The 22,666-nt window shown below is 55.0% G+C and overlaps 8 protein-coding genes across 8 annotated transcripts; 3 read left to right on the forward strand and 5 right to left on the reverse strand.

Annotated features, from left to right (window-relative positions):
- Nucleotides 1-656: 656 nt before the first annotated feature.
- Nucleotides 657-2,569, forward strand: NCS54_00559800 (Hypothetical protein; the record flags this gene model as incomplete). Its single annotated transcript, XM_053151095.1, has 2 exons — nt 657-821; nt 1,238-2,569. Exons 1-2 carry the CDS (start codon nt 699-701, stop codon nt 2,567-2,569), a joined length of 1,455 nt encoding a protein of 484 aa, XP_053007070.1. The 5' UTR covers nt 657-698.
- Nucleotides 2,570-3,038: 469 nt separating this feature from the next.
- On the reverse strand, nt 3,039-4,234 carry NCS54_00559900 (Golgi apparatus membrane protein TVP38; the record flags this gene model as incomplete). Its single annotated transcript, XM_053151096.1, has 2 exons — nt 3,039-3,432; nt 3,480-4,234. 2 exons carry the CDS (start codon nt 4,232-4,234, stop codon nt 3,039-3,041), a joined length of 1,149 nt encoding a protein of 382 aa, XP_053007071.1.
- Nucleotides 4,235-4,744: 510 nt separating this feature from the next.
- NCS54_00560000 (Hypothetical protein) lies at nt 4,745-7,054 on the reverse strand (the record flags this gene model as incomplete). The annotated part of the gene is made up of 3 exons (XM_053151097.1): nt 4,745-5,297; nt 5,357-6,058; nt 6,111-7,054. 3 exons carry the CDS (start codon nt 7,052-7,054, stop codon nt 4,745-4,747), a joined length of 2,199 nt encoding a protein of 732 aa, XP_053007072.1.
- A 2,017-nt stretch (nt 7,055-9,071) lies between these two features.
- NCS54_00560100 (TRNA wybutosine-synthesizing protein 4) lies at nt 9,072-10,677 on the reverse strand (the record flags this gene model as incomplete). Its single annotated transcript, XM_053151098.1, has 2 exons — nt 9,072-10,254; nt 10,367-10,677. 2 exons carry the CDS (start codon nt 10,675-10,677, stop codon nt 9,072-9,074), a joined length of 1,494 nt encoding a protein of 497 aa, XP_053007073.1.
- A 1,150-nt stretch (nt 10,678-11,827) lies between these two features.
- Nucleotides 11,828-13,392, forward strand: NCS54_00560200 (ATP-dependent RNA helicase eIF4A; the record flags this gene model as incomplete). Its single annotated transcript, XM_053151099.1, has 4 exons — nt 11,828-11,864; nt 12,119-12,196; nt 12,259-12,683; nt 12,739-13,392. The coding sequence occupies 4 exons, from the start codon at nt 11,828-11,830 to the stop codon at nt 13,390-13,392; spliced, it is 1,194 nt and encodes a 397-aa protein (XP_053007074.1).
- Nucleotides 13,393-14,538: 1,146 nt separating this feature from the next.
- On the reverse strand, nt 14,539-16,207 carry NCS54_00560300 (Hypothetical protein; the record flags this gene model as incomplete). Its single annotated transcript, XM_053151100.1, has 4 exons — nt 14,539-15,315; nt 15,369-15,674; nt 15,728-16,125; nt 16,195-16,207. 4 exons carry the CDS (start codon nt 16,205-16,207, stop codon nt 14,539-14,541), a joined length of 1,494 nt encoding a protein of 497 aa, XP_053007075.1.
- A 2,599-nt stretch (nt 16,208-18,806) lies between these two features.
- NCS54_00560400 (Protein-synthesizing GTPase) lies at nt 18,807-20,437 on the forward strand (the record flags this gene model as incomplete). The annotated part of the gene is made up of 3 exons (XM_053151101.1): nt 18,807-19,318; nt 19,369-20,355; nt 20,407-20,437. 3 exons carry the CDS (start codon nt 18,807-18,809, stop codon nt 20,435-20,437), a joined length of 1,530 nt encoding a protein of 509 aa, XP_053007076.1.
- Nucleotides 20,438-20,806: 369 nt separating this feature from the next.
- NCS54_00560500 (Hypothetical protein) lies at nt 20,807-22,442 on the reverse strand (the record flags this gene model as incomplete). The annotated part of the gene is made up of 4 exons (XM_053151102.1): nt 20,807-21,502; nt 21,553-21,848; nt 21,918-22,322; nt 22,373-22,442. 4 exons carry the CDS (start codon nt 22,440-22,442, stop codon nt 20,807-20,809), a joined length of 1,467 nt encoding a protein of 488 aa, XP_053007077.1.
- Between the last annotated feature and the right edge of the window lie 224 nt (nt 22,443-22,666).

Genomic DNA, 22,666 nt, shown 5'->3' on the forward strand with positions numbered 1-22,666 from the left:
ACGCCTGCTCATCCGTCCCTTTACTCGAGAAGGTCACGTTTCCTGACAAGTGACTGACTGAGCGTCCCTCGGCTCGGGGTATTAGGCGCCCACTTGCACCTCCACAATCCGACCAGCATTGGAGATTCGGCCCAGGATGGCTCCGAGACACGGAGATGGATCCGATAATCGCGTGTTTTCTGCGCCGGTACATACGTAGGTGTATGTACGCAGTCTCAGACATTTCTCCTTCCTGTCAGGTGTCAGTCACATGAACAATGCATGAACACGACCGGGAAACAGGGTCGCATCTGCTTTTAAGCCGCATCTTTCTTTTCTCTCTGCCGATTCAACGACGGGAGATCTGACTTGTGATCCGAGTCGATTCGGAGCTAAAAAAATTCCCCTTTTAAACCAGCCCCCCCCCCCCTCCATCCTTCCTTCCTCACCCCGGGCATCAAAGAATTGGCAAGAGGTCGCCGTCCAGTGCTACCTTCCTTTCCATTTTAGGTCCCCACAGCAACAACCAAGCCAATCAACGCCAACCTTCCCCACTCCGCCCTGGCACTTGCTCGCCTGCTTCTTCGGTGCCTTTTTTCAAGCCTGGCAAATCTCTTTCCCTTTTCCTCCCCTTCAAAAACTTGGCTTTTTTTTCTCTTCTTCTTTTTAATACTTCTCTTTTTCCTTCTTCTCCTCCTCATCCATTGCGGCCAAAGGGCATGGAGTATCTTCACCTCGCGCACACGCTGGCAGATGCTTTCAACGCCCTCGCCGATGAGGTTCAGACATTGACGGATCGCAAGACTGTCCTGGAGCACAAGCTGCGCTTCGCCCATGAACAGGTGAGTCCGACTTTTTAGCGGCTCCTCCACTCTCCGGGGGGAGCTCTACAACGCATACACACACACACGCACGCACGCGCTGGGATAGCCGCCTCGGTTGATTTCAAAGCAAATCCTCCTCTGCCCATCATGCGCATGCCTACCCAAGCCGCCTTATGCGCACGCAATCCGGCTTTTCCCTGTCGTCCTTCCCTGCCCAGCCCGACCAGCTTCTGGAGATCGCTCGGCGATACCGGAGCTGTCGGTACCCCCCAGTCAGCATGATGAGATATCATTAGCTCTAGATCAAGAGCAGCTCCCAGCTGCCGAGATTGACACCTTTTACCAACTCTGACCTGACATACCCTCCTTCTTTTCTACATCGCACTTCATCTCATCTTTCAATGTCCTCGTTGCTGACTCGAGACGGCAAAAAGTTCCAGTACCTGGCAGACAAATATGCCCCGGCGGCGCCAGAGATAGCCGATACCCTGGCTAAGCTCCAGATCCCTCCGTATAATCCACTTGATAATTCGTTGCCTGTACCGCTACCACGGTCATACAACCCCGGCTCTCAACATCAGATTGCCCTCGTCATCCGCGACGGACGTCGAGTTGCCAACCAGATTGCCTCGCTGGGCGACGCGAGCAAGACCACGGGCTCTAGCAGAGAGGCCTCGTCTCAGACCTCGGACGTCGCTACCTCGATGTCGACGGCGTTAGAACAAGACTTCACGGTCCAGGGAAAGAAGGGCCATCTCCAATGCCCGTTTTCCAAGCCTGCCACGGCGAGCGGCTCTGGGGACCAAGATGAGGGCGTGCAAGACACCACGCCGCACCATTCTATGGACCCCATCTGCGCAGCCATGTACGCAGAGTCCACGTCTCAACAAGCCCGTACCAATGGCTCGTCGACGGGCAAATGCCCCATCCGCTACATGGACAAACACTCGCCAGCCGAGATTGCCCACTATGTTGAGACGCACAAGCATGAACTCCCTCGCAGCCATGAAATTTGCCTCCGCCGATATCAGCGTGACGAAGATCAGATCAAGAAAATAGACTCTAAATATGGCGACATCGTGAGCATGATTGAGGGACTGGGCCAACTTCATCAACCCATGCTACCCGAGGCGGAGGATGACCCGACGAGACCGAGTGATGTGGCACAACCTTCAAATGAAAGAGTCGAGAATTGGGCTCAAGCCGTCAGCGTGAACTCGGATCCAAATGATGCTCGAGAACCGATCCAGGAGGACGGCGACCGACAGGGCCACTTCGACCGACCGTTCAGGGAAGTGCGTGTAGGAGAGTCTCCGAGCCGGCCATGGGGAATATCAGTTCCGCCCTACGATCCCTCTACACAAGATGACAACCACCCGCTCTCTCCGCCGCCGGCACCCGTCCGCATGCCGAGCCCTATTCCCAGTGTAAGGAGCGCTCGAACACCGACAAAGAATACGCCTGGGAAATGCCCATTTGACCACACAAAATTTGCCGCGCTAGGTGGAATGCCCCCATCCATCAAGCATGACCCACCAGTCTCCGTTACACTGGAAGATGCCGAACCATCACGATCTTTTTCGCCGGTCAAGGAGACGGCGCCTCCTCCAGAACCCACAACACCACCGCAACCTGCCTTTATCAACCCCGACATGACCAAGGGGACGAGCAATTTGCCTCAGATGATTTTTACGGGGCCTGTGTTTATTGGATATCCAATGGACCAGGCTATACAATTCATGAACCAATATCGGGGGAGTCAGTAAAACCACCTCCCTGTTAATACCTCTGTTTTTCTGTTTGCGATTTTGCGTTTTTGGCAAGAATGCATAAGCGATGGCGTTTTGGGAAACATTTTTGAGAAATTCGAGTCTTGCTCAAGGGATGGGAGCGTTGATATTTGCGGTTGTCTGCAGCTTGAAGAGAGCAGCACATTATTACACCTTGACGAAATGATATCCAAATTGATTTGCCGCAACATGTGTGCATAAGGCCCCTGATTGATTTTCTCTGCTCGTATTTCGTCCGCTTCTATCAAGTTTATTTGTTCGAGTGCTCATCCAGTCATGCATGCATGGCTCCTTGGTGTAACATAACAAACATCCGTCCAGAACGCCATCTAACCCATGAATATTGACGCCCGTCTTCCCTTGAATAATCCCCATCATTACTGCCCCTCTATCTGGCCAGTCCATTCATTGTCCTGTCTCCCAAGTAGATATGCCATCTTCAGGCCTAATCCCTTCTCTTACTCGACTCCTCATCGTCGTCGTCATCATGGTACCCATTCTCCAAGCCATCCCTCTCCCACAGCGAAATGTCATCGTCAGACATGAGCACAGCCGCGTCCTCGGGGTCCATCAGAGGAGAATTGTCCGAATCCAGGTACCCAGCTTCACCCTCCTCGGTGGTGGCCAGGGCAGCTGGGTCCAGGCCCTCCTCGCGGGCGAGCTGGGCGGCCCGGGCCATGGTGCGACGGTAGATGACGAGACCGACGATGAGACCTACGGCGGCGCCAATCAACATGCTCAGGTAGTTGATGGCCTTGTCGCCGGCCGTCATCGTGTCGCCCTTTTCGGCGAGGAGGGCGATACGGCTGCCGATGAAGACGTGGACGAGCAGCTTGGGGCTACAGAGATTAGTAAGACGTTCTTTGTGTGTAGAGTAGCAACATACCTTGACAATGCAGTCGAGAGGGTAAAGCTCAGCGGGGTGATGCTGGGGATGGTGGCTAGGAAGCCATTGCTCAAGCTAAATGGCAATGGGCAGAAGCGAATGGCCGTGAGGTACCAGATGCCCTCCTGGCGCAGTACCTGGCCCAGGGCGATGAAGCGATGGTCCCGGCCGACCATGCGGTCGACGTAGCCGCTGAGGATGGTTCTGCTGGCGAGGAAGGCGCACAGAGCGCCGAGGGTACAGCCAGAGGCCACGATAGGCCACCCCCAAGGGAACCCGTAGACGTAGCCTGCGATGGTGCTCGCAGTCGAGTAGCCCATGACAGGCGGGAACGACGTGACAAAGACGAGCAGAAAGGCGAGTATCCAACCACCAGGGAGAGCACGCCACTTCTCGGCGACAGGATCGAGCCATTTGAAAAAGGCGTGCGAAAAGATGATGGCCAAGACGCCTAGGACAGCGATTACGACGGCGCCGAGAGCGGCGAGGAGCCGCTGCAGGGGCGACATGCGGAGGTAGATCTTGAGGGTCTGCTCGCCGAGGAGGTTCACCGACGCCCAGATGCGTCGCGCAAAGCCCGGGCTGGCTCCGGCGACGCTGCTCCTCCGACGGCGCATGAGCGGGTTCGAGAGGCGACGAGTGTGCGAGGTTGAATCGGAGGTAGCCCAGGGAGGGCGGTTCGGCGAGGGCGAGGGTGTGCTGCGGTCCGGCGAGAGGGCCAGGGCCTGGGCGGTGGAATGATAGTCGGCGGGCATTCTTTCTTTTCTTCTCTTTCTCCTACAAAGAGGAGAAGTTGGGTTTTAGTATGTAGAGCTTGAGTGTTTGCGCGCACGGGGGCTATGCAGCCATGTCTTTGACGGTAGTATGGGAGATGAGATCCGGAACGCGCGGAAATGGGATGTTCAAGGGAGGAGTATTGGGTGGCGCGATTGAAGGTTTTGAGGGGGAAATAGAATCGTAGGTGAGTAGAAGAGTTGATCGATAGTGCTAGCAACGATGATTGACAGATGTACAGCACTCGATGAAGCCAAAGTGATGTATGCGCATCGCAGGACGTGGTTGAAGCTGAAGCTGTTGTTCGTTTTAGATGACGTTGCTAGTGTCAGCATTTCGGCCCCACTCTCCACGACTTGTCCAGACTAGGTAGGTGTAGGTATTCAGCTTAAAACACATCACATCCATCACAGAGCATAGTATAATAGGTATTGTAGAACATCGTCTTATTTTACTGCTTTACTTCTTTCTTTCTATCCTGCCTCGCGTCGTCATCGACGTCCGCTTGGCCCCTTGGGCGGGTCGCGCACCAGAAGCCTGACCTTGCCGTCGCCAATCTCGACGCCCTGGCTCAGGATATCCACCTCTTCCTTGTCATCTGAGCCGTCGCCCTCCTTGGAAAGCGACTTGTCCCAGCTGCGAGCGTCGATGCCCAGGATACCTCCCATGTTGTTGCGGTCTCCAGGCACCGAGAACTCCCGGTACGCGTATCTCCACTCGTTGAGAAAGTTGCGGATAGCCCTGCCCACCTTGTCCTTGCCATTCTTGCTGTGGTGTCCAGATCCAGTGATGGCGTAGATGGGCCGGGATTCCCTGCCGTTCTCCATGAGAACCTTCTCCAGGTACTCAACCGCCTCCTCGGGATGCAGACCGTGAAGATCCACATAGAGCTCCAGTCCGCTCGTGTTGCCCTTGTTGCGCTCTTCATACAGCTCCCGAGCAGCCTCACGATGCGCCTTTCGCATGAGATCGTTCTCGCTCTGTCCACGAAGGCTCAGTGCCTTGGCAGCTCTGGCGTCATTGCGGTTCCAAGCTTGTGCGGCACTGTCGCGTCAAGTTAGCCCATATGTCTTCAACATGATTCAGAACATCGAATTACAAACCTTTGCAGGAACTTGTTGCGAAGGCCGCCGTGCTTGATAGCTTCCTGGCGAGCCTTCAGATACGCCTTATTGGCCCGTTCGCCTGTCTCTAGCCAGGGGATGTGCTTGGGGTTGGGGATTGCCTGGGCTGCGGCACTATTCTCTCCGTTTCGCGTTGACGCGGCGTTACCGTTCCGTCCCATTCCTCTCTTAGATTCAGGTCGGGGGGATCCCGGACTGGGGGAGGGCGACATTTTGACAATATCAGCCAGCGAGCTCAGTGTCATGTTCTCCTTGTGCCCGTGGCCATGGCCGCCACGCTTCCCGTGGTGCTTTTTGCCTTGCTTGATAGAAGCAGACCCCAGTGAGGGGAAAGCGTCATTGTCGTCAAGGGCGGGTGCAGAGGCATCCGACTCTCTAGTCTGATGCCGACTGCCAGGACGAGACCGCGCCCTAGGGCTGGAAGTGCCATGCAGATGCTTCAATCCAGGCGGAGGCGTAATGCCAACAGCGGGGAAGTTGTTACCTCCAGCGAATCCACTCAGGTGATCAGGAGTTCCGGGGCGGAGCGATGGGAACGAGTTGAGATCCTGTAGCTGCAAGTTCCCTTGCTTCGACGGCGGGGTGTTGGCTCCATCGAGCGCAAGCTTGTTCATCAGCTTTGCAGGATCATGCGAGAAGATACAAGTCTCTCCCGCCAGGCAATTACCCATGACCCAATATCTGCAATGGGCGTTAGAACTGACAACACATGGTTCACGGCACAAAGACTTACTTGCAGAGATGGTTGCTGAGGTCATGGCTGAAGCGACAATCTGCACGGAGACATTGACCTGTCGACATGTAGAACTTGCAGATGACCCCAGACTTTTGTTGGCCAAGAGGAGTAGTTGGGCGGCCTTCGACCGACTTTCCGATCAATACGTTCTTGGGTTCCTCCAATGGGACTCCGCCAGACTGGGCGTTCTCTTGAGCCTGGCTCTCCATGAAGGAGACGATGGTGGCGCTGAGGTCATAGCCGTGGAGTGCTAGAGCAGCCTCAATCTCGTCGTCCGTCTTGGCCTGTCCGAGAATGGAGCGCAACATGTCATACGGAGACATGTCGGCTGATTGCGCCGACATGGACGAGAATTCAGGTGCGGCAGCGTTGAGCCCGCTGGAGACGACGCTTGATCCGCCGACAGACGAAGTCACGCTGACTGCGTCATCGTTGACAAGCCACTCAACGTTTTCGGCCTGATAGTCTCCCAGAATCTCAGTTGCGGGGGTTGGATCACTGGCAAACTCGTATGCGTTTAGGTTGGGGCTATGGGGGATCACAGGAGTCGCGAGGGCCAGGCGAGGCGAGGCGCGCGGTGATGAGAAGGGCGAGGCTGTCGAAGACTTGGCCCTGCCAAAGGTGGAGGGGACGAAGCCCGGAGGAGCAAGCGGGCTCACGGCGAGTCTTGGGGATCCAGAAAGAGGAGTGGGCGAACCGCGCCAGGAGGCCGGAGAAGGACGTCGCAAGATGGTCTGCCTTATTGGAGGCGGCGACGTGGAGGTCCCTCCTCCGTCGCGATAGCGCCATAGGGCGTCTAATATGGCGTTGTCGAGCGAGACGCCAGTAAGAGACGTCTCCTTGCGGAAGAGCTCCTCAAGCCTGTCTGTCTTGTCCTCATCCTCCAGTGTCACATCCTGCAGGATGGGCAGGCACATCTCGTAGTGCTCGTCCGAGACCATGGTTGCGGCGCGTTTCCCCTGAGCGTAGGCCAAGCGAAGTGTAATACGGGGGAGAGGGGGTTGCAGCTATAGCTCTAGTCGGAACGGGTCTCGCGAGATGGCGCAACGGGACGAGCAGTGATTTGGAGCTAAGGCGGCAGCTGGAAGCGGTCGAATATGGTTTTCAGGCGGGATGGTTTCGCGTTGGAGCAAGCAAGAATAAAGAAAGGGAGAGAGGCTGTCACGGTCTATGGTCAGCCTAGCTGGACAGATGATGCGTGGCCGCCCCGGGGGACGCGGCAACGCGGAGAAGCAGAAGGGACAGATAGTGGAGGGAGATGGGACAAAGGAGGTCCGATGGAGGACTCTGCCGGGGCGGGAGGGTACTTACAGATTAAAAATAAGAGACAAGAAAGAAACGAGAATGAAAAGAAGGAGAATCGCAGATGAGACACAACGAAGTGAAAGCAAAAGAAGCGCACGCGCAACAAGAAGTTATAACAACGGGAAAAGGAGGAGGAGATGAGTTTAGATGGACGACGCCCAGATGGTAAATGGTCGCCCGGGGGGGGTGGGGGGAGGCGGCCCCAGCTGCACTGCACCTACCCTTTTACCTGTCCGTACTTACTGAAGGCACTGAGCTGTAGGGGGCACGAATCAATTACAGAGGATGGGCAGGGGCGCTAGTAGCGGGAGGATCCCACTGGACTTGTCTCGCCGGTTGGAGCTGGAGGCACGAAGCGGATGGAACAAGGGGCTGGGTCTGCTTCAGTTGGCGTTTCGAGACTGTAGGTCCTGAGCTCGCTCGGTGGCGGCGGTCCTTCTATTTCTATTTCTATTCCATGGCCACGATGACAGATTTGATTGCTCACAGACAAGTCTTCCTAATGCCTTCCTCGCGAGGCGGAATCAGGGACATCCATCCATTGTCGAGGCGCACGTGTCTCCAGAGCTTGGTGGTACCGCGTACTAGTCTAAATGAGCAACCCGCGACGGTAGCCCATGTCATATCGCCCGCCCCCCGATCCAATGCGATGGATGTCTTGATTCAGGTCTTGTTTAAGCAAGGCGGGAACTGTCCCAGACCACAAGCTGAAAAAAGAGTCGTCATTGACCCAGGTACGAGCCTGAAAACCGCACGCAGCTCGCAGTTAATCACGACCAGCTTCATCCAGGAGACGGCTAAGCAAACTCAAGCCTCCTAATTACGGAACACCAAGGGTCCAACTCCAGCGGGGGGAGCCTATTCAAACCAACTCAGCACACGGGCCATCGGAAACGGTCTATTTAGAGCCCTCTCTCCCTGGTGCCCCTGGCTCTTGTCCCTGGCCAGAAGAGCAAGCGAAGGGGAGAGCAAGCAATGCGAGTTTCAATTCGGCCGCTCATCATAGAACCAATACCGAGTGGACAGCATGGCCTGTACTGTGCGCTGTGTCTCCCTCACGAGCTCTGCCGTGGGTGATTCCTAATCGCTGGGCGTTGAGGCAATCAGCTGCTTCAGCTTGAACGAGCTCCCTCTGTTGGCTCCTATTGGATGAAGACGACCCCCTCTCCACCAACATCCAATTGGTGTAGACATGCTCGACTAGGTAGCTGGAGGTGTTAATCTTCCAAATCCGCACTTGCCAAAGGAGTTGGTGATTGAGGTCTCTTGTTTCCACAGAGATACACAGTTGATGCTTCTTTGGACGGGCAGCAGTTGAGTTGCCCTTCTTTCAACCCAAATTTAAACCGCCAGTTTCCCCTCTTTTTCAAGTTTCGCCTCGAAACAACTCGGTGTGTCTATCCGATCAATCATGTCATAGCCCCGTTTGACCTCGACTGATAGTGGGTTTCTACAGCCTCATCATCCCTGAGATGCTTTCAACATCTCGCAACAGTCACAGTGACTAAGTGCAGCGTTTGGTAATGCCTTGTCTTATCTAATCTCATGCTGTGCATATTTACTCGTCTATGTCGATCTAATCTCGTGTTGCACTCACTCGGGTCATCTATCAATAACCCACATACAACTGCCGTCTCACGTAAAGGTGTCGTTTCAGGGTATCTCGTCATCGTCATCTCCTCCAAAACCAAAGCTGAAGCCGCCTCCGCCCCCTTGCTGCTCATCTTCGGTTCCACCAACTGCGGCATCCCATTTGCGCTTCTTCCCGCTCTTTCTATCGGCCAAGTCTAGCGCCCTGTCCAAGACCTCTGGGTAGCTGGTCTTCATCCGCTCTGTGAAGAGTCCAAAGGGATCTCTAACGTTGTCATCGAAACCACTGACTTGGTCGGCCTTGTCCCTCAGGAACGAGATAACTTCTGACACCAGGTTCAAGCTCGGCGACTGAGGCACAAAGTTTTGGGTCAGGGCAATGCCGTTCTCGAGGTTGACCACCAGGTGCCACCATCCACTTGGCACATGCAGGATCTCGCCTGTTCCGCAGATGCCCTCGATGCACTCGGGGAGCTGCCGTGCCTCTTCGTGGAAGGTGAGAAGCCACTCAGCGATGCTGAGGGGGCTCGTCACCTCGCTGCTGTCCTGGGAAACGTAGACTCCGGGAACCTGGGTCGTGGGAGGGAACATGATCCAGTACTTGGCTCCCTGGATCACAGCGTTCCAGGCACTCGTCGCGTTGGGGTCCTTGTGAAAGGTCGAACCGCTTCTCTCAGGTCCAATGATCAGCCAACGATGAGCAGGCCGTTCATCACCGAGAACCTCGAACAGGTCAGGACCGAAACAGTCTGGTCTCCAGTATGCGGCGTCTGGCTTATCACGGCCCACCGTGATGCCCATCTTTTCCGCAAACTTGCGATCAAACAAGTACAGAGGGCTCTCGTCTTTGTTGTTCTTCATGTAGTTGCAGTAGGTTGCGAATGGCCAGTCGACGGCCTCGGCGCGGAACTCGACCTGGGCATACTTTTCGAGCAGCGAATCGATACTCCACTCCGAACACACTGGCCACTCCTGAATGCATTTCGTAAGGATGAACGGCTGCTCAGTCCATTTATCGGCATACTGCTCGTACGTCAAGTTGTCGAACCGACGGATTTGGTTTGCCTTGGGAATGTTGGAGGAGAACTGAGAGAGAGCTACATGACTGCAAGCAAATGGTCGATGTAGGACATCTGAGAAGACGTTGCTGCAGTCGATCTTGATCTCCTGGCCACCTGGGAATCCGAGAACTGTTGACCTCCATGATCCTTGCCATCGAATGTCCTTGCTGTCTTTGGGGGGCGACCTATGTCCGGCTTAGCCGTTGCTCACAGATAGATACCTCAGGCCTAAGACGAAAACCATGACACGGGAGCATCCTTGTCATGAGTCAGAAAGCCAGAGTCAAAAGTACTCACTGCAGGAAAAGAGGCTTCCATAACTCGTCTGAGTGGCAAAAGGCGTAGAAAAACTTGCACGTGTGGCCAAGCTTCAGGAGGGCTGAGGCGTCAAAATGCTCCAAGACCAGCATGATAACCTCGTCTGGGAGGAAGCCCCACGCACCGACCGAGCGTCGAGCATTGCGACCCGTGAAGAGATACTGGTTACCCAGGGGCTTAAGTCCTAGAGGATGCAGAGGAATTGAGTCAGAGTGAGATTGTGACTCGGAAGAGTCATTGGTCCTGTCACAGAGGGCGCTGTGGCCATTCTGAGCAACGGCCGAGGGCATGATGGGTGGTGAATTTGGTGTTGGCAATGCACCAAAATTGCCGGCCTCGAGAAACAGCTCGCAAGGTTCAAAGGGTGAAATGAAGAAACAAGATTAGAAAAAACGAGCAGCCGAGAATACAGGGGGTCTAACAAGGCTGGCAAGCGGAGCGATGAACCGGAGGTAAGTAGGTATGATACGATTTACAACAAAGCGCAGCGATGTACCAGATGCAGCAGATTTTAGTGCGTAGGACGAAGGAGAGGGAGGAGGAAAAATCGGCTGAGGATTGACAGGCAGGCCCGAGGAACAGCCACAGGCGGAAGCGAGAGAAGAGACAGAAGTGACTGGTTGCTTGCGCTGTGACAGTCCAGTACGTGTGCAGGCCCTGGGTTGCAATCCTCTTGATGGATGATTCACAGTTGAAGCATGGGTTCCCCTCCAGTTACTGGAAGTGTGGTCTTAGGCGAGTTTGCAGGGCTGTCACATTGCCCCCCCAGTTCCAAAACTGAGGCTCACTTGAAGGAATGGTATGACAATGAGAGCGACAATGACCAAACAATCCAGTCACCACCATCAAACGGGGGGTCATCGTAGGTGGCGGGAGGTGATCCGTGGGTGGAGGGGCTTGTGTTTTTTTTTTTTTCCCTTTCCCTCGAGGGCGGGGCAAAGTGGGATGCAGCGCGGCCTTCCATTGCAAAGGAAAAAAAAAAAAAAAAAAAAAAACTCCCCAAGAGAAAAAAAAAAAAAAACTGACTCCGACCCAGCGCTCAGCAGGCACCCAATGTACCCTAATCGGATGACCCACTTATAATCGCTGCCCCTCCAATGATTGGCTGTCCGTTCTTGAGGTAAGCGGGTGGGAAGCAGAGGAAAAAAGGACCACCTCCACGACCGCCCCTCATCGACTTTTTTTTTCTCTTCTCCTTCCCTTCATACTCCATCAAAGGAAAAACAACCACGATTTACTACACTTCCTAGATTCTCGTCGGTTCTCGTCATCTTTGCGAGAGCCTTGAATCTAGTCGATACCAACTTTCTATTCACTTCAGGCGCAGTCTTCTCCAGAAGAAGTTCTGCCCTCTTTTCCCCTCCTCCGTCACCCCGCGATTTTCATCACCTCTAGATCGAGCTGTGCTTGATCTAGAATCCACGCGCCTCAACCGCAAACATGGCTACCGATAAGGGACTCGAGGATGTCCCCGAGGGTGAGTTTTTGCTTCCTCCTGCCTTCATCTGAGCCCTCTCCCGAGGCTGTTCTGCCGCTTGCCCGCTCGACCCAATATCGCGTGGTGGTGCTCTGTCTGCGCTGGCCGCTTTGGTGGGCCGCAGCCCAACATCGCATTGTGCGCCAGATCATTGGTGCCGTCGGGCCATCGCATACCCTCGCATTCTTCATTCCATCCATCCATCAATCCAACCTGCAGCGACGACAGCCATGCTAACATTACTCGCCTCACAGGACAGATCGAGTCCAACTACGATGAGACCGTCGACTCTTTCGATGACATGAACCTCAAGTCTGAGCTCCTCCGAGGTGGTAAGTGCTTCATCCACATCCCACTCGCCTTATTCCCGCACGCCGCTCACACTCCCCCGCAGTCTACGCCTATGGTTTCGAGCGTCCCTCTGCTATCCAGCAGCGTGCGATCATGCCCGTCATCAAGGGCCACGATGTCATCGCTCAGGCCCAGTCCGGTACTGGAAAGACTGCCACTTTCTCCATTTCCGTTCTCCAGAAGATCGACACCAACGTCAAGGCTTGCCAGGCCCTGATCCTTGCCCCCACTCGCGAGCTGGCCCAGCAGATTCAGAAGGTCGTGGTCGCTATTGGCGACTTCATGAACATTGAGTGCCACGCCTGCATTGGTGGCACCAGCGTCCGTGAGGACATGAAGGCCCTCCAGGATGGTCCTCAGGTCGTTGTCGGTACCCCCGGCCGTGTCCACGACATGATCCAGCGTCGGTTCCTCAAGACCGACTCCATGAAGATGTTCGTCCTCGACGAGGCCGATGAGATGCTTTCTGTAAGAAAACTCTGCTTCCCCCCACCCAATCCCACGCGCTAACCTTATTCTTCAGCGCGGTTTCACCGAGCAGATCTACGACATCTTCCAGCTCCTCCCCCAGTCCACCCAGGTTGTCCTCCTGTCCGCCACCATGCCCCAGGACGTCCTTGAGGTCACCACCAAGTTCATGCGCGACCCCGTCCGTATCCTGGTCAAGAAGGACGAGCTTACCCTGGAGGGTATCAAGCAGTTCTACATTGCCGTCGAGAAGGAGGAGTGGAAGCTCGACACCCTCTCGGATCTGTACGAGACTGTCACCATCACCCAGGCTGTCATCTTCTGCAACACCCGCAGAAAGGTCGACTGGCTCACCGACAAGCTCACTGCCCGTGACTTCACCGTTTCTGCCATGCACGGTGACATGGACCAGGGTCAGCGTGATCTGATCATGAAGGAGTTCCGATCCGGCTCCTCCCGTGTCCTGATCGCCACCGACCTTCTGGCCCGTGGTATCGACGTCCAGCAGGTTTCCCTGGTCATCAACTACGATCTCCCCGCCAACCGTGAGAACTACATCCACCGAATTGGTCGTGGTGGTCGTTTCGGCCGAAAGGGTGTTGCCATCAACTTTGTCACCGCCGAGGATGTCCGCATGATGCGTGAGATTGAGCAGTTCTACAGCACCCAGATCGAGGAGATGCCCATGAACGTTGCCGACCTCATCTAAGACGGGACAACGAAAAAAAAATCCAAAAAAGCACAGTCTTCCATATCCGTTTTTTTTTTCAGGCTGCCTAGCCTGCTTCACTCACGACCAGACGACGCAGGGCAGCCTGACTTCTTTGGGAGGGTTTCATACGGAGAAATCTTTGCGGCAGTTGTTGATTAGATCTCGTTTCTAGAGTACCGCCCGGGGCGGCACTTGGTTGCCGTCGGTCCGGGGGTGACCTACGGGGAGACTGAACTGGCTGCATGACAAAAAGGCTCGAGGGTCCATTGCGCCTTAATACCTGGAGGCGCGGCGGGGCTACCAAAAGTAATGCAATGGTTGTTGACCCTGCTTTTTGTCTCTGTATTTAGGTGTCATTATCATGATGAATGCTTTCTCTTTTCTTTAACTTTTGGTCTACAAATATGAATGTGACTTGTTCATTGTGCGTGCCCGAGTGATAGTCGTATATACCCAATCACCTACCACGTGCTGCCATCTGCTTGCTTGCTTGGTTCACGTATTGGATCCATTTAATATCACCTGATGGGTCCTCATAAACGTGTTGGGTAGTACGGAGTCTTCTGTTAAACACAGCTTGACTCTGCTTAAACCCAATGTCACTTGAGCCTGGCAGCCTCTCACTGAGAATGAAAGTGTCTATCACTGAAAAGAATACCCTCAACTTTGTTCACACTCTCACGAAATTATGACAATGCATGTAGCTCAATCCTGATTGAACCTATCCTGTTTCGCCCCAAAGGGCTCCTGTCATACAAAACGAAAGTACCGTATGTAACTCGTTGTCCTGTCTGTCATCTCGTCTCACATATTCGTTGCCCGTCCCGTTCGTCGGTCTTTTGCAGCAACCCGAATCCCAATCGTACAGGTGTCACCAGAAAACACCCACAGTCTGTCTGCCTCTGCTATGTACGGAACCCTCATTCTTCATCTCCCTCTCTGGTGAATTAGAAAATAACATAGGAAAAATTTAAAGAAATGCATCAGAGTCAAAAAGTAACTTGACCCAGCCCTGCCAGAACGCCATGTGTGGTATCGCCGCATGAAATATATGAACAAGCCGTTGCCGGACAGAAGAGACCAATCCTTGCTTAACAGGTAGCAAGAGGTCAAGCAAAGAACACCCCCCTTTTCTATGTTTGTCTACTGCGCATGACCAAAGGTGGTTTGCGTGGGGGGTGGGCTCCTGAGAGCCTGGTCACCATAGACTTGTCCACCGTAGGCACCGGGGATGGGGACAGCCTCGTAGGTGGGCTCATTCGTAGCTGCAGGGCCGTGCTCCGAGACGTGCACAGTGGGAATGGCCGGAGGTGCAGGTGCAGGCATGGGAGCGGGAGTGAAGCCGCCCTGGTTCATCTTGGGAGTAGCAGATGGAGCCTTGGTGGGAGGAGCCTGGAGCTTGAAGCCTGTCTCTTGGGGAGCGAACTGAGACTTGGGCTCAGCAAACTGCGTGCCGGGCGTGAAGGGGTTCTCGTGGACCTCGTGGACGGTGGGAAAGCTCTGGTAGGCGGCGGGAGGGTGGCGAGGAGACATGGCGTAGGCGCTGAGGGCAGGAGACTTGGGGGCGAAGCCGGGAGTGTTGGGAGCCGACTGGCTGCGGAGTTGGGCGAGGTAGAGGTCGGATCGGGCGCGGTCTCGCATGTCCATGGACTTGAACAGACGTCGCTTGGTGTAGTAACGGTAGAAGACGATGCTGTAGAGGAGAATGCAGAGGACCTCGATCACCACCTCGATGATGATGCAGATCATGGCCCAGTTCTGGAGACGACAGATGAGTGCATAGTCAACCTTGTCGCCAAAGACTTCAGAACGAGTGTTTTGCACGCAGGACCAACCCCACATGTCCTTGTTGTTGGAGTTGTTCTTTGCGTTCTGGAACAGGATGGCCGTGACAACCCAGAGGATCAAAGCCAGGATGAACTATGTGATGTTAGCTTGTGCTACTCAACTTGACTGATCAAGTGAAAACTTACCCAACCGATAGCGAACATGGTGTAATAGGTTCCAACCTTCTCGGCCCGTCTGTGACCACCTCGGCAGTAGGAAGCGAAAACGATGAGACAAGCAGCGAGGGAGACACAGGCCATGGCAAGGACGAGCTTCTGAGGCCAGGCATTGGTGTTCTTGGCCCAGGACGGCATCCGGCTCTGGTCAGGCAGGGCCTTGGTAGCGTTGAAGATGGAGAAGGTTGCCGAGAGCATGCAGAGAATGATGAGAGAGCAGCTGAAGTTGACACCGCGAAGGGCAAACTTGGCCATACGGACACGGGCCTTGATTTTCTGTTGGCATGTAAGTGAGTGCTTCCCTAGACTCTCCAGTATAAGAGACATACCACATCGCGAGCCTGCTCCTTTTCGGTTGCCAGTTCCTGCTTCTCGAGGATGTCGGCTTCACGAAAGGTTGGGCTGAGAGGGTTTCGGAGACCGGCTGGTGTTCCGGGCACCTTCATGGCGCTCTTGAGGGGCGTCTTGGGAGTCATTGGGACGGGGATGGATTCTCGGTTGCTGTTGTGGCCGATGTAACCAAAACCGACGTCGGCGGGCTGAGGCTGGGGAGCGTGAGACTTCTCGGGGTCGGCGAAAGGCGATCGAGAGTCGACTGGCGAGTGAACCGAGGTGGCCTCGGCGAAGCGGGGAGTTCGAGGCTTGAGAGAACCGTCTGAGGAGGACGACTCGGAGGTACTGGGTCGAGCAGGAGTGAGGTTTAGTGCGGCAGGCCGCCTTTTCTCATCTACATGGCTACGTGTAAGTAAAGGACCCTCTTCGACGCCATATGAAGGGTTTGGTGAAAGTGACGGACCTGGTCCAGCCATTGTTGTGTAGGGCAGTAAAGTCAAGGACAAGAGGCGCAAACGTGTAAGTGATGGTTGAAGATGTTGTTGAGTGGGTATAAGAGCTTCGACGCAGTCCAAGCCACTACACCCTGAAAGGAACAGACAGACGATAATTGCAGCAAAAACAGGGAGACCAGCTATCGAAGAAGAGAGAGGTCCGGCGAGGCGGACTCGGGTGGGAAGCGACCAGTTTTGAGGTCGGCAGCAATAGAGGGATCAGGCACGCTCATTCGACGGCACCAAGACGCCAACGATGGGACAATACATGAGGGAGGGGCGTGCTGGAGATGGATCTTGGAAATGGTCTTACCGGAATGGTTGGGCGGATAGAGAAGCAGACCTCTGATAGGCAGAGGCGAGCCGCCGGCGAGTGATTCGTCTTGGAAATAGACGCCCACGCAGCTGGGAGGATGTGAAGCTGAGGCGTCGATAACCTGGTCGGTGCTTTGAGACACAGATAGATTGTCAAGGATTGATGGTTCGTGTTGCCTCGAGAACAGCTGACGTCTGTGATACAGATGCTGGAACCAGTCCAAGAAGCTTCTATCGCACAGAACACGGCCACCGAGAGGAGGAGGATGAGGGATTCACAAGAGGGAATAGGGAGAGCTGCCGTGTTATGTGAGAGGGTTCGGGCAGCAGGGTCTTGCGTACTCGCATACTACAGACAGACTTCTGCGCCGCCAGCTGGACAGCTCTTCCAGCAAACAGCACCCACGTTGGTTAGCATTGCCCCCGGGCCCCGTCGCTGCATGACCCGGAGCGATCCATCTCGCCCGTCGCCCACGGCCCTTGACCCATGGCCCGAGCCATGTCACTGGGCGATGGGATTGCCCCCCCGGCGGCTAGAGCATGTTGGAGTTGAGAGCGTGGATCGTGGAGAGATGGCGTCCTTGAGGTGTCATTGGCCGGGCCTGAGAGCCGCTCTTAAACCCCCTGGCAGCCCATCTGCCGGCTTGATAGGCTGCATTCCTGCAAGCGCTTCACGTCTTCACTAAACACCACCAATCAGCTGTCCCAGGGCCGTGATGGACTCCCAGCCACCTGCAGGCGTCGGCGGCAACAAACGACTTCTGTTTCGACGTCGTCGAGGTCCATGCCTCTTTGGCCCACCATGGATGCTCCTCTGCCGTTGTGTGTGCCTTTCGAGTTTTTCTTCCACCCTCTCTTGTGCGGTCCCTTGCGGTGTGGTGGTGCGCGCATTGTCTTGCAGACGCCCTGCACAGCGAGGCGACTCTTCCCGAACGTCGTCCCTCTTGGCAGTCAAAATGCCTGACTCTTGAGCCCCAGCGCATTGGTTGACGGGGAGTGTTGGTTGGGGGAGCCGTCACATTCTATTTTTGACCTGCAAGTCAGGTCAAGTCGCGTGGTGCAATTCATCATGGTGTTTCTTGTCCATGCTGAGATGGGTGTGATAATGTAGCACTCGGGAACATGGTGGTTCTCTTTTCCATGTCGGAGAGACAGATGTTCAACCACCCACGGCCATTTCTAGCATCCATGCCCATCTCAAGCAGTGTAGTCGTCAGCCTCTTCCGGAGCCCGGGGGCCGATAAAGACGGCCGCTGTTGCTGCGGACATATGCTCCGTGATGCACGCCAGAGCACAAAAGACGATCCACACGACCCATGATGAGTCTTTTTTTCCTCATCCTCTTCCTGACGTGGAGGCTGGTGAACAACCCATGTCGTGTCTCCCCCTCACCTTGGCGTTGTTGGCAAGAAGCGCCACTTGAAACCTGCATCACCGCACGGATTTCGGTTTCTGTTTCGTTTCTGTTTCCCTCGTTGTTTCCGGCACGTGACTAGTTTAGCAACTAATCCAATGTCTGTGATTGATTGAGGAGGTTCAGGATCCAGCGCCTCAGTCAGTCATGGTATTTTGTCTAGCGAGTCAGCAGTTTCAAGTACACATCCTGTCCACCTTGCTTTGATGGTCACAAGTGCAGTCAGATGTGATACAAAGGGGATTTTCTGGTGCCAAGAAGTATATCAACGACAGGACTTGTGTTAGAGACGTCTGTTATCAGGTGCAAGACTGAGCCTTGTAGACAACTGACAACAGAACGACGACAGATGAATTGTGCATTTCAAAAGACCTGGATCGAATATGAATTGGATCGATCTGAGTTGGTATTTGATGTGTCTTTTCAGGCCAATACTCAATGGGATTAGGCCGTCGTCGGCTTCTCCAGAGTTGGTGATGAATGTTGCAGACGCTTGATTATTTAAACCCACAACCTAAACTTGAAGCTGTGGTGGGAGCACTTGCCGATAATCTTCCGAGGAGGGGCATCGAATCCTTATCGCCTTATCTGGCCCCAACAGGCTTAGCGTAAGAGTCATAGCCATCTCGACAGACTGCACACGAGGAATTTTGCCATCATCAAGGCGAAATACGCAAATTCTTGGTTCTCGACGACCTCAACGACGAGAACCGCTCACGATCCCCTCGAACCTTCGAGTGTAATTTTCTCCAGACCCAGGCGACCATTTATCACCCCGGAAATCGCCCTCACTACTGCTCCACGACCGAAAACCACCCCCAAAACCCGGCCGATTGCCCCGCCTCCACCACCATGTCTGCCAACGGCGACCCCAAGTACGACGACATTGAGTCCGAGTCCGACTCTGGCGAGTCTGTCGGCCACAACGAGGCCGGCGATGAGAAGCCCCTCAAGCCTGCTCTCAAGAAGTCCAACCCAGCCATCGCCGAGCCCGCTGCTCAAAGACCGGAGCTGCCCCCGCAAACCGACCCCAAAGACCTCGACGTCGCCAGCCTCACTCCCCTGACGCCCGAGATTATTGCCCGACAAGCCACCATCAACATTGGCACCATCGGCCACGTCGCTCACGGAAAGTCCACCGTCGTCAAGGCCATCTCCGGTGTCCAGACCGTTCGTTTCAAGAACGAGCTGATCCGAAACATTACCATCAAGTTGGGTTATGCCAACGCCAAGATCTACAAGTGCGATAACTCTCAGTGCCCTCGGCCAGGATGCTACCGAAGTTACAAGAGTGAGAAGGAGGTCGACCCACCCTGCGAGAGAGAGGGCTGCTCTGGCACCTACCGGCTATTGCGACACGTCTCGTAAGTTGATTCACAGAATGCGACAATAGAACAATAGCTGACGATACAAGCTTCGTCGACTGCCCCGGTCACGATATTCTGATGAGCACCATGTTGTCAGGTGCCGCCGTCATGGACGCTGCTCTGCTCCTTATTGCCGGCAACGAATCCTGCCCTCAGCCCCAGACCTCGGAGCACTTGGCTGCTATTGAGATCATGAAGCTCGACAAGATCATCATTCTCCAGAACAAGGTCGACTTGATGCGAGAAGAGGCTGCCCAGCAGCACTACCAGTCCATTCTCAAGTTCATTCGAGGCACCGTTGCTGGAAAGTCGCCCGTCATCCCCATCTCTGCCCAGCTCAAGTTCAACATTGATGCCGTCAACGAGGCCATCGTCAACACTATCCCCGTTCCTCCCCGTGACTTCAGCATGGACCCTCACATGATCGTCATTCGATCGTTCGACGTCAACAAGCCCGGTGCTGAGATCGATGACCTCAAGGGTGGTGTTGCTGGTGGTTCTATCCTTCACGGTGTTGTTAAGCTGGGTGACGAGATTGAGATCCGACCCGGTATCGTGTCCCGAGATGACAGCGGTGCCCTCAAGTGTACCCCCATCTTCAGCCGAGTCGTCTCGCTCAACTCCGAGGCCAACGACCTCAAGTACGCCGTTCCTGGTGGTCTCATCGGTGTTGGTACCCGAATCGACCCTACCCTCTGCCGAGCCGATCGTCTCGTTGGTTTCGTCTTGGGTCTCAAGGGCCGTCTCCCCGATATCTACAGCGAGATTGAGATCAACTTCTACCTGCTCCGCCGCCTGCTCGGTGTGCGAACCGCCGACGGCAAGCAGGCCAAGGTTGCCAAGCTGGCCAAGAACGAGATGATCATGGTCAACATTGGTTCCACCTCGACTGGAGCCAAGGTCATCGCTATCAAGAACGATGCCGCTAAGCTGGTCCTGACCAGCCCTGCCTGCAGCAACATTGGCGAGAAGGTTGCGCTGTCCCGACGTATCGAGAAGCACTGGCGTCTCATTGGATGGGCTACCATTGCTGCGTAAGTTGTTCTGATTCCACCTCTCTAACACGATAGCTAACTCTACTACAGCGGTGTGACACTCGAGCCCAGCACTTCGTAAGCAATTCATGTAGACAAACGAACGGTTTCTCACGATTCTTCTACTACGCAAAGTTCCGGACCCGAGGGCGCCCAAACAGAGGCAAAGCCCTCGACGGCATTTTGAGTAGACGGCTGGCGCTGGAATGAGGCCTGGTGTTTATAGTGGTCGTTTTCAGGGACGGGGAGGAGAAGGGGAGGAAGCATTCCCCGGACGGGGAAGCTCTGGGGACCGGTGACGGTAGCGGGTTGAGCCATGTAGTTACGTTGTAAGTGCATCAAAGAGGGTCACGTCAACCTCACGGGGGAAAAGACAAAAGTTTTAAGGCCTGAAGGTCAGGAAGAATTGAACGAGGTTTTTGGCCAAACCCCAAAAAGATATTACAAGAGTCTATTTCCGTACCTTGCGCGCGTGCTTGACCAGGTTTTCTATCACCCCCTCAAAGGCTTCCCTATCGCCAATCTTTTCGTCCGTCCGCTTCTGCCAGTATTCTAGTGCCTCCTTTGCCGCTCCCTCTAAGCCTTGTAGCTTGGCAATGTGGGCTTTGAGTTCCTGGTCAGTCATGCCGTTGAGCGCCTCGTCTGTCGTCATGCACAGGTGCCGGGCAGCCACGAGATCCAGCTCCGGTTGCGGGGGAGGACCCCTGCGCTTCTTCGAGGCCGAGGGCTTTCCTTGAGTATCGACCGATGTAGACGAGTTGTTACCTTCGCCCTGCCGTAGCCGAGACACTGATCGGGACTCGCTAGAGTTGCGTGGGGAGGCGGTGCGAACGTTGAGGGATGGGAGGACAAGCTTCTTTTGCTTGGAGGCCGGCAGGATCTCGTCGAGGTCCACGGGGACACCGAGTGATACAAGGAAGAGGCGCCGTGTGCGGGAGCGGATCCAGTCAGGGGGGGCGAGAGGTGGAGGAGCGACGAGTTGAGACCAGAGAGATGCAGAGCGAGGTGTGAAGAAGACAGAGGAGTCTTTGGACAGAGGGGGGAAGGCGGGAAGATCAAGTTCCTCGGGTGGGAACAAGGCTGCGAGGTATGGCTCCAAGGTTGCTATAACTCCTTCGGGGTCAAGTCCGTCAAAGTCGGGTATAGGCTACAGGAACTGTTAACAATTTGACCGAGTGTAATTTCAAGAAAACTCACGAATGGTAACGTAGGTTGTTGTGGGAGAGTTCCTTGTGTAGGAACAGGTGCCGGAGCTTCTGCTTGCTGGAAACCGTCCTCGAAGTCATCGAAGTCGTCATCTTCGTTGCCCTCCTCAAAGTCGTCGAAATCGTCTCCGAAATCATCTTCATCACCATCTTCCTCCTCATCCTCCTCTTCAGCTTCATCGCTGTCACCAGTTGGTACAGGCGCGGCTACAGTGGTGGGCTTCTCGGACGGCTCTTCCTCTTTTGACTGCGTGGCCGGGGAATCGGGGGATTCAGGTGATGGGTTATCTACGCGAAAACGAAATTCAGTGGTCAACAGATGTTCTTGTGCTCTTTAGGACTTGGCTATTCCCATACCAGCAGCGCTTTCGCCAGTTATGCTCTCGCCCTGAATCTCCCTGACCTGACCATCGGAATCCACGACGATATCTGGGGAAGCGTCTGCTCTGCGCCTCTCCTCGTACTGGATCGAGTGCGAGCGGCTTCTTGGCCCTGGGGCCTCCTCTACAATGGTTGTGGGAGCATTGATTTCAGGCGTCAAGGAGGCATCCCGGGATGGTGTTTCTTCGGGGGCAATCGCGATCTCGTCGGGTTGGGCATCTTGTTCCCGCAGGGCGTATGCTGGAGTTCCAGGCACTTCGCCGTATGATGGCTGGTCATCGACCCTCTCGACCCGAGTCTTGGGGACCGGCGAGTTGAGCTTCGAGCTCGCGGCATCGGATTGAGCGTCCGTGAACTGGTCTTCGGATTCAGACTCCTCGGCTACCGACATGTCAGCAGTGTACGAGAGTGTTCAAGGCTGGGAAATGTACCCAGCTCGCGGGCACCTGGGTCCTCGCTGGGAGCCACCTTGGGAGGTTCGAGTTTCTCGGCGTCTGTCATGATGACCGGAAATAGACGAGAATACTACTTGGAGCTGCAGAGCCTCGAGGTAGCGAGCTCTAGGGCATGTGATATGATGGTCGTGCGTGGGGTTAGGGGAGCCCGACCTGGGCGGTGGGCTTGGTTCGCGATCGGCAGGTCCGTGAGGGGGGGTAACTTGAAATGGGAGAATCCAAAGGCTCCCCAGTCAGAAGAACAATTCTTGGGCCGTGTACAGATAAGAA

Source organism: Fusarium falciforme, chromosome 4 (assembly GCF_026873545.1).
Source record: "Fusarium falciforme chromosome 4, complete sequence".
Taxonomy (NCBI): Eukaryota; Fungi; Ascomycota; class Sordariomycetes; order Hypocreales; family Nectriaceae; genus Fusarium; species Fusarium falciforme.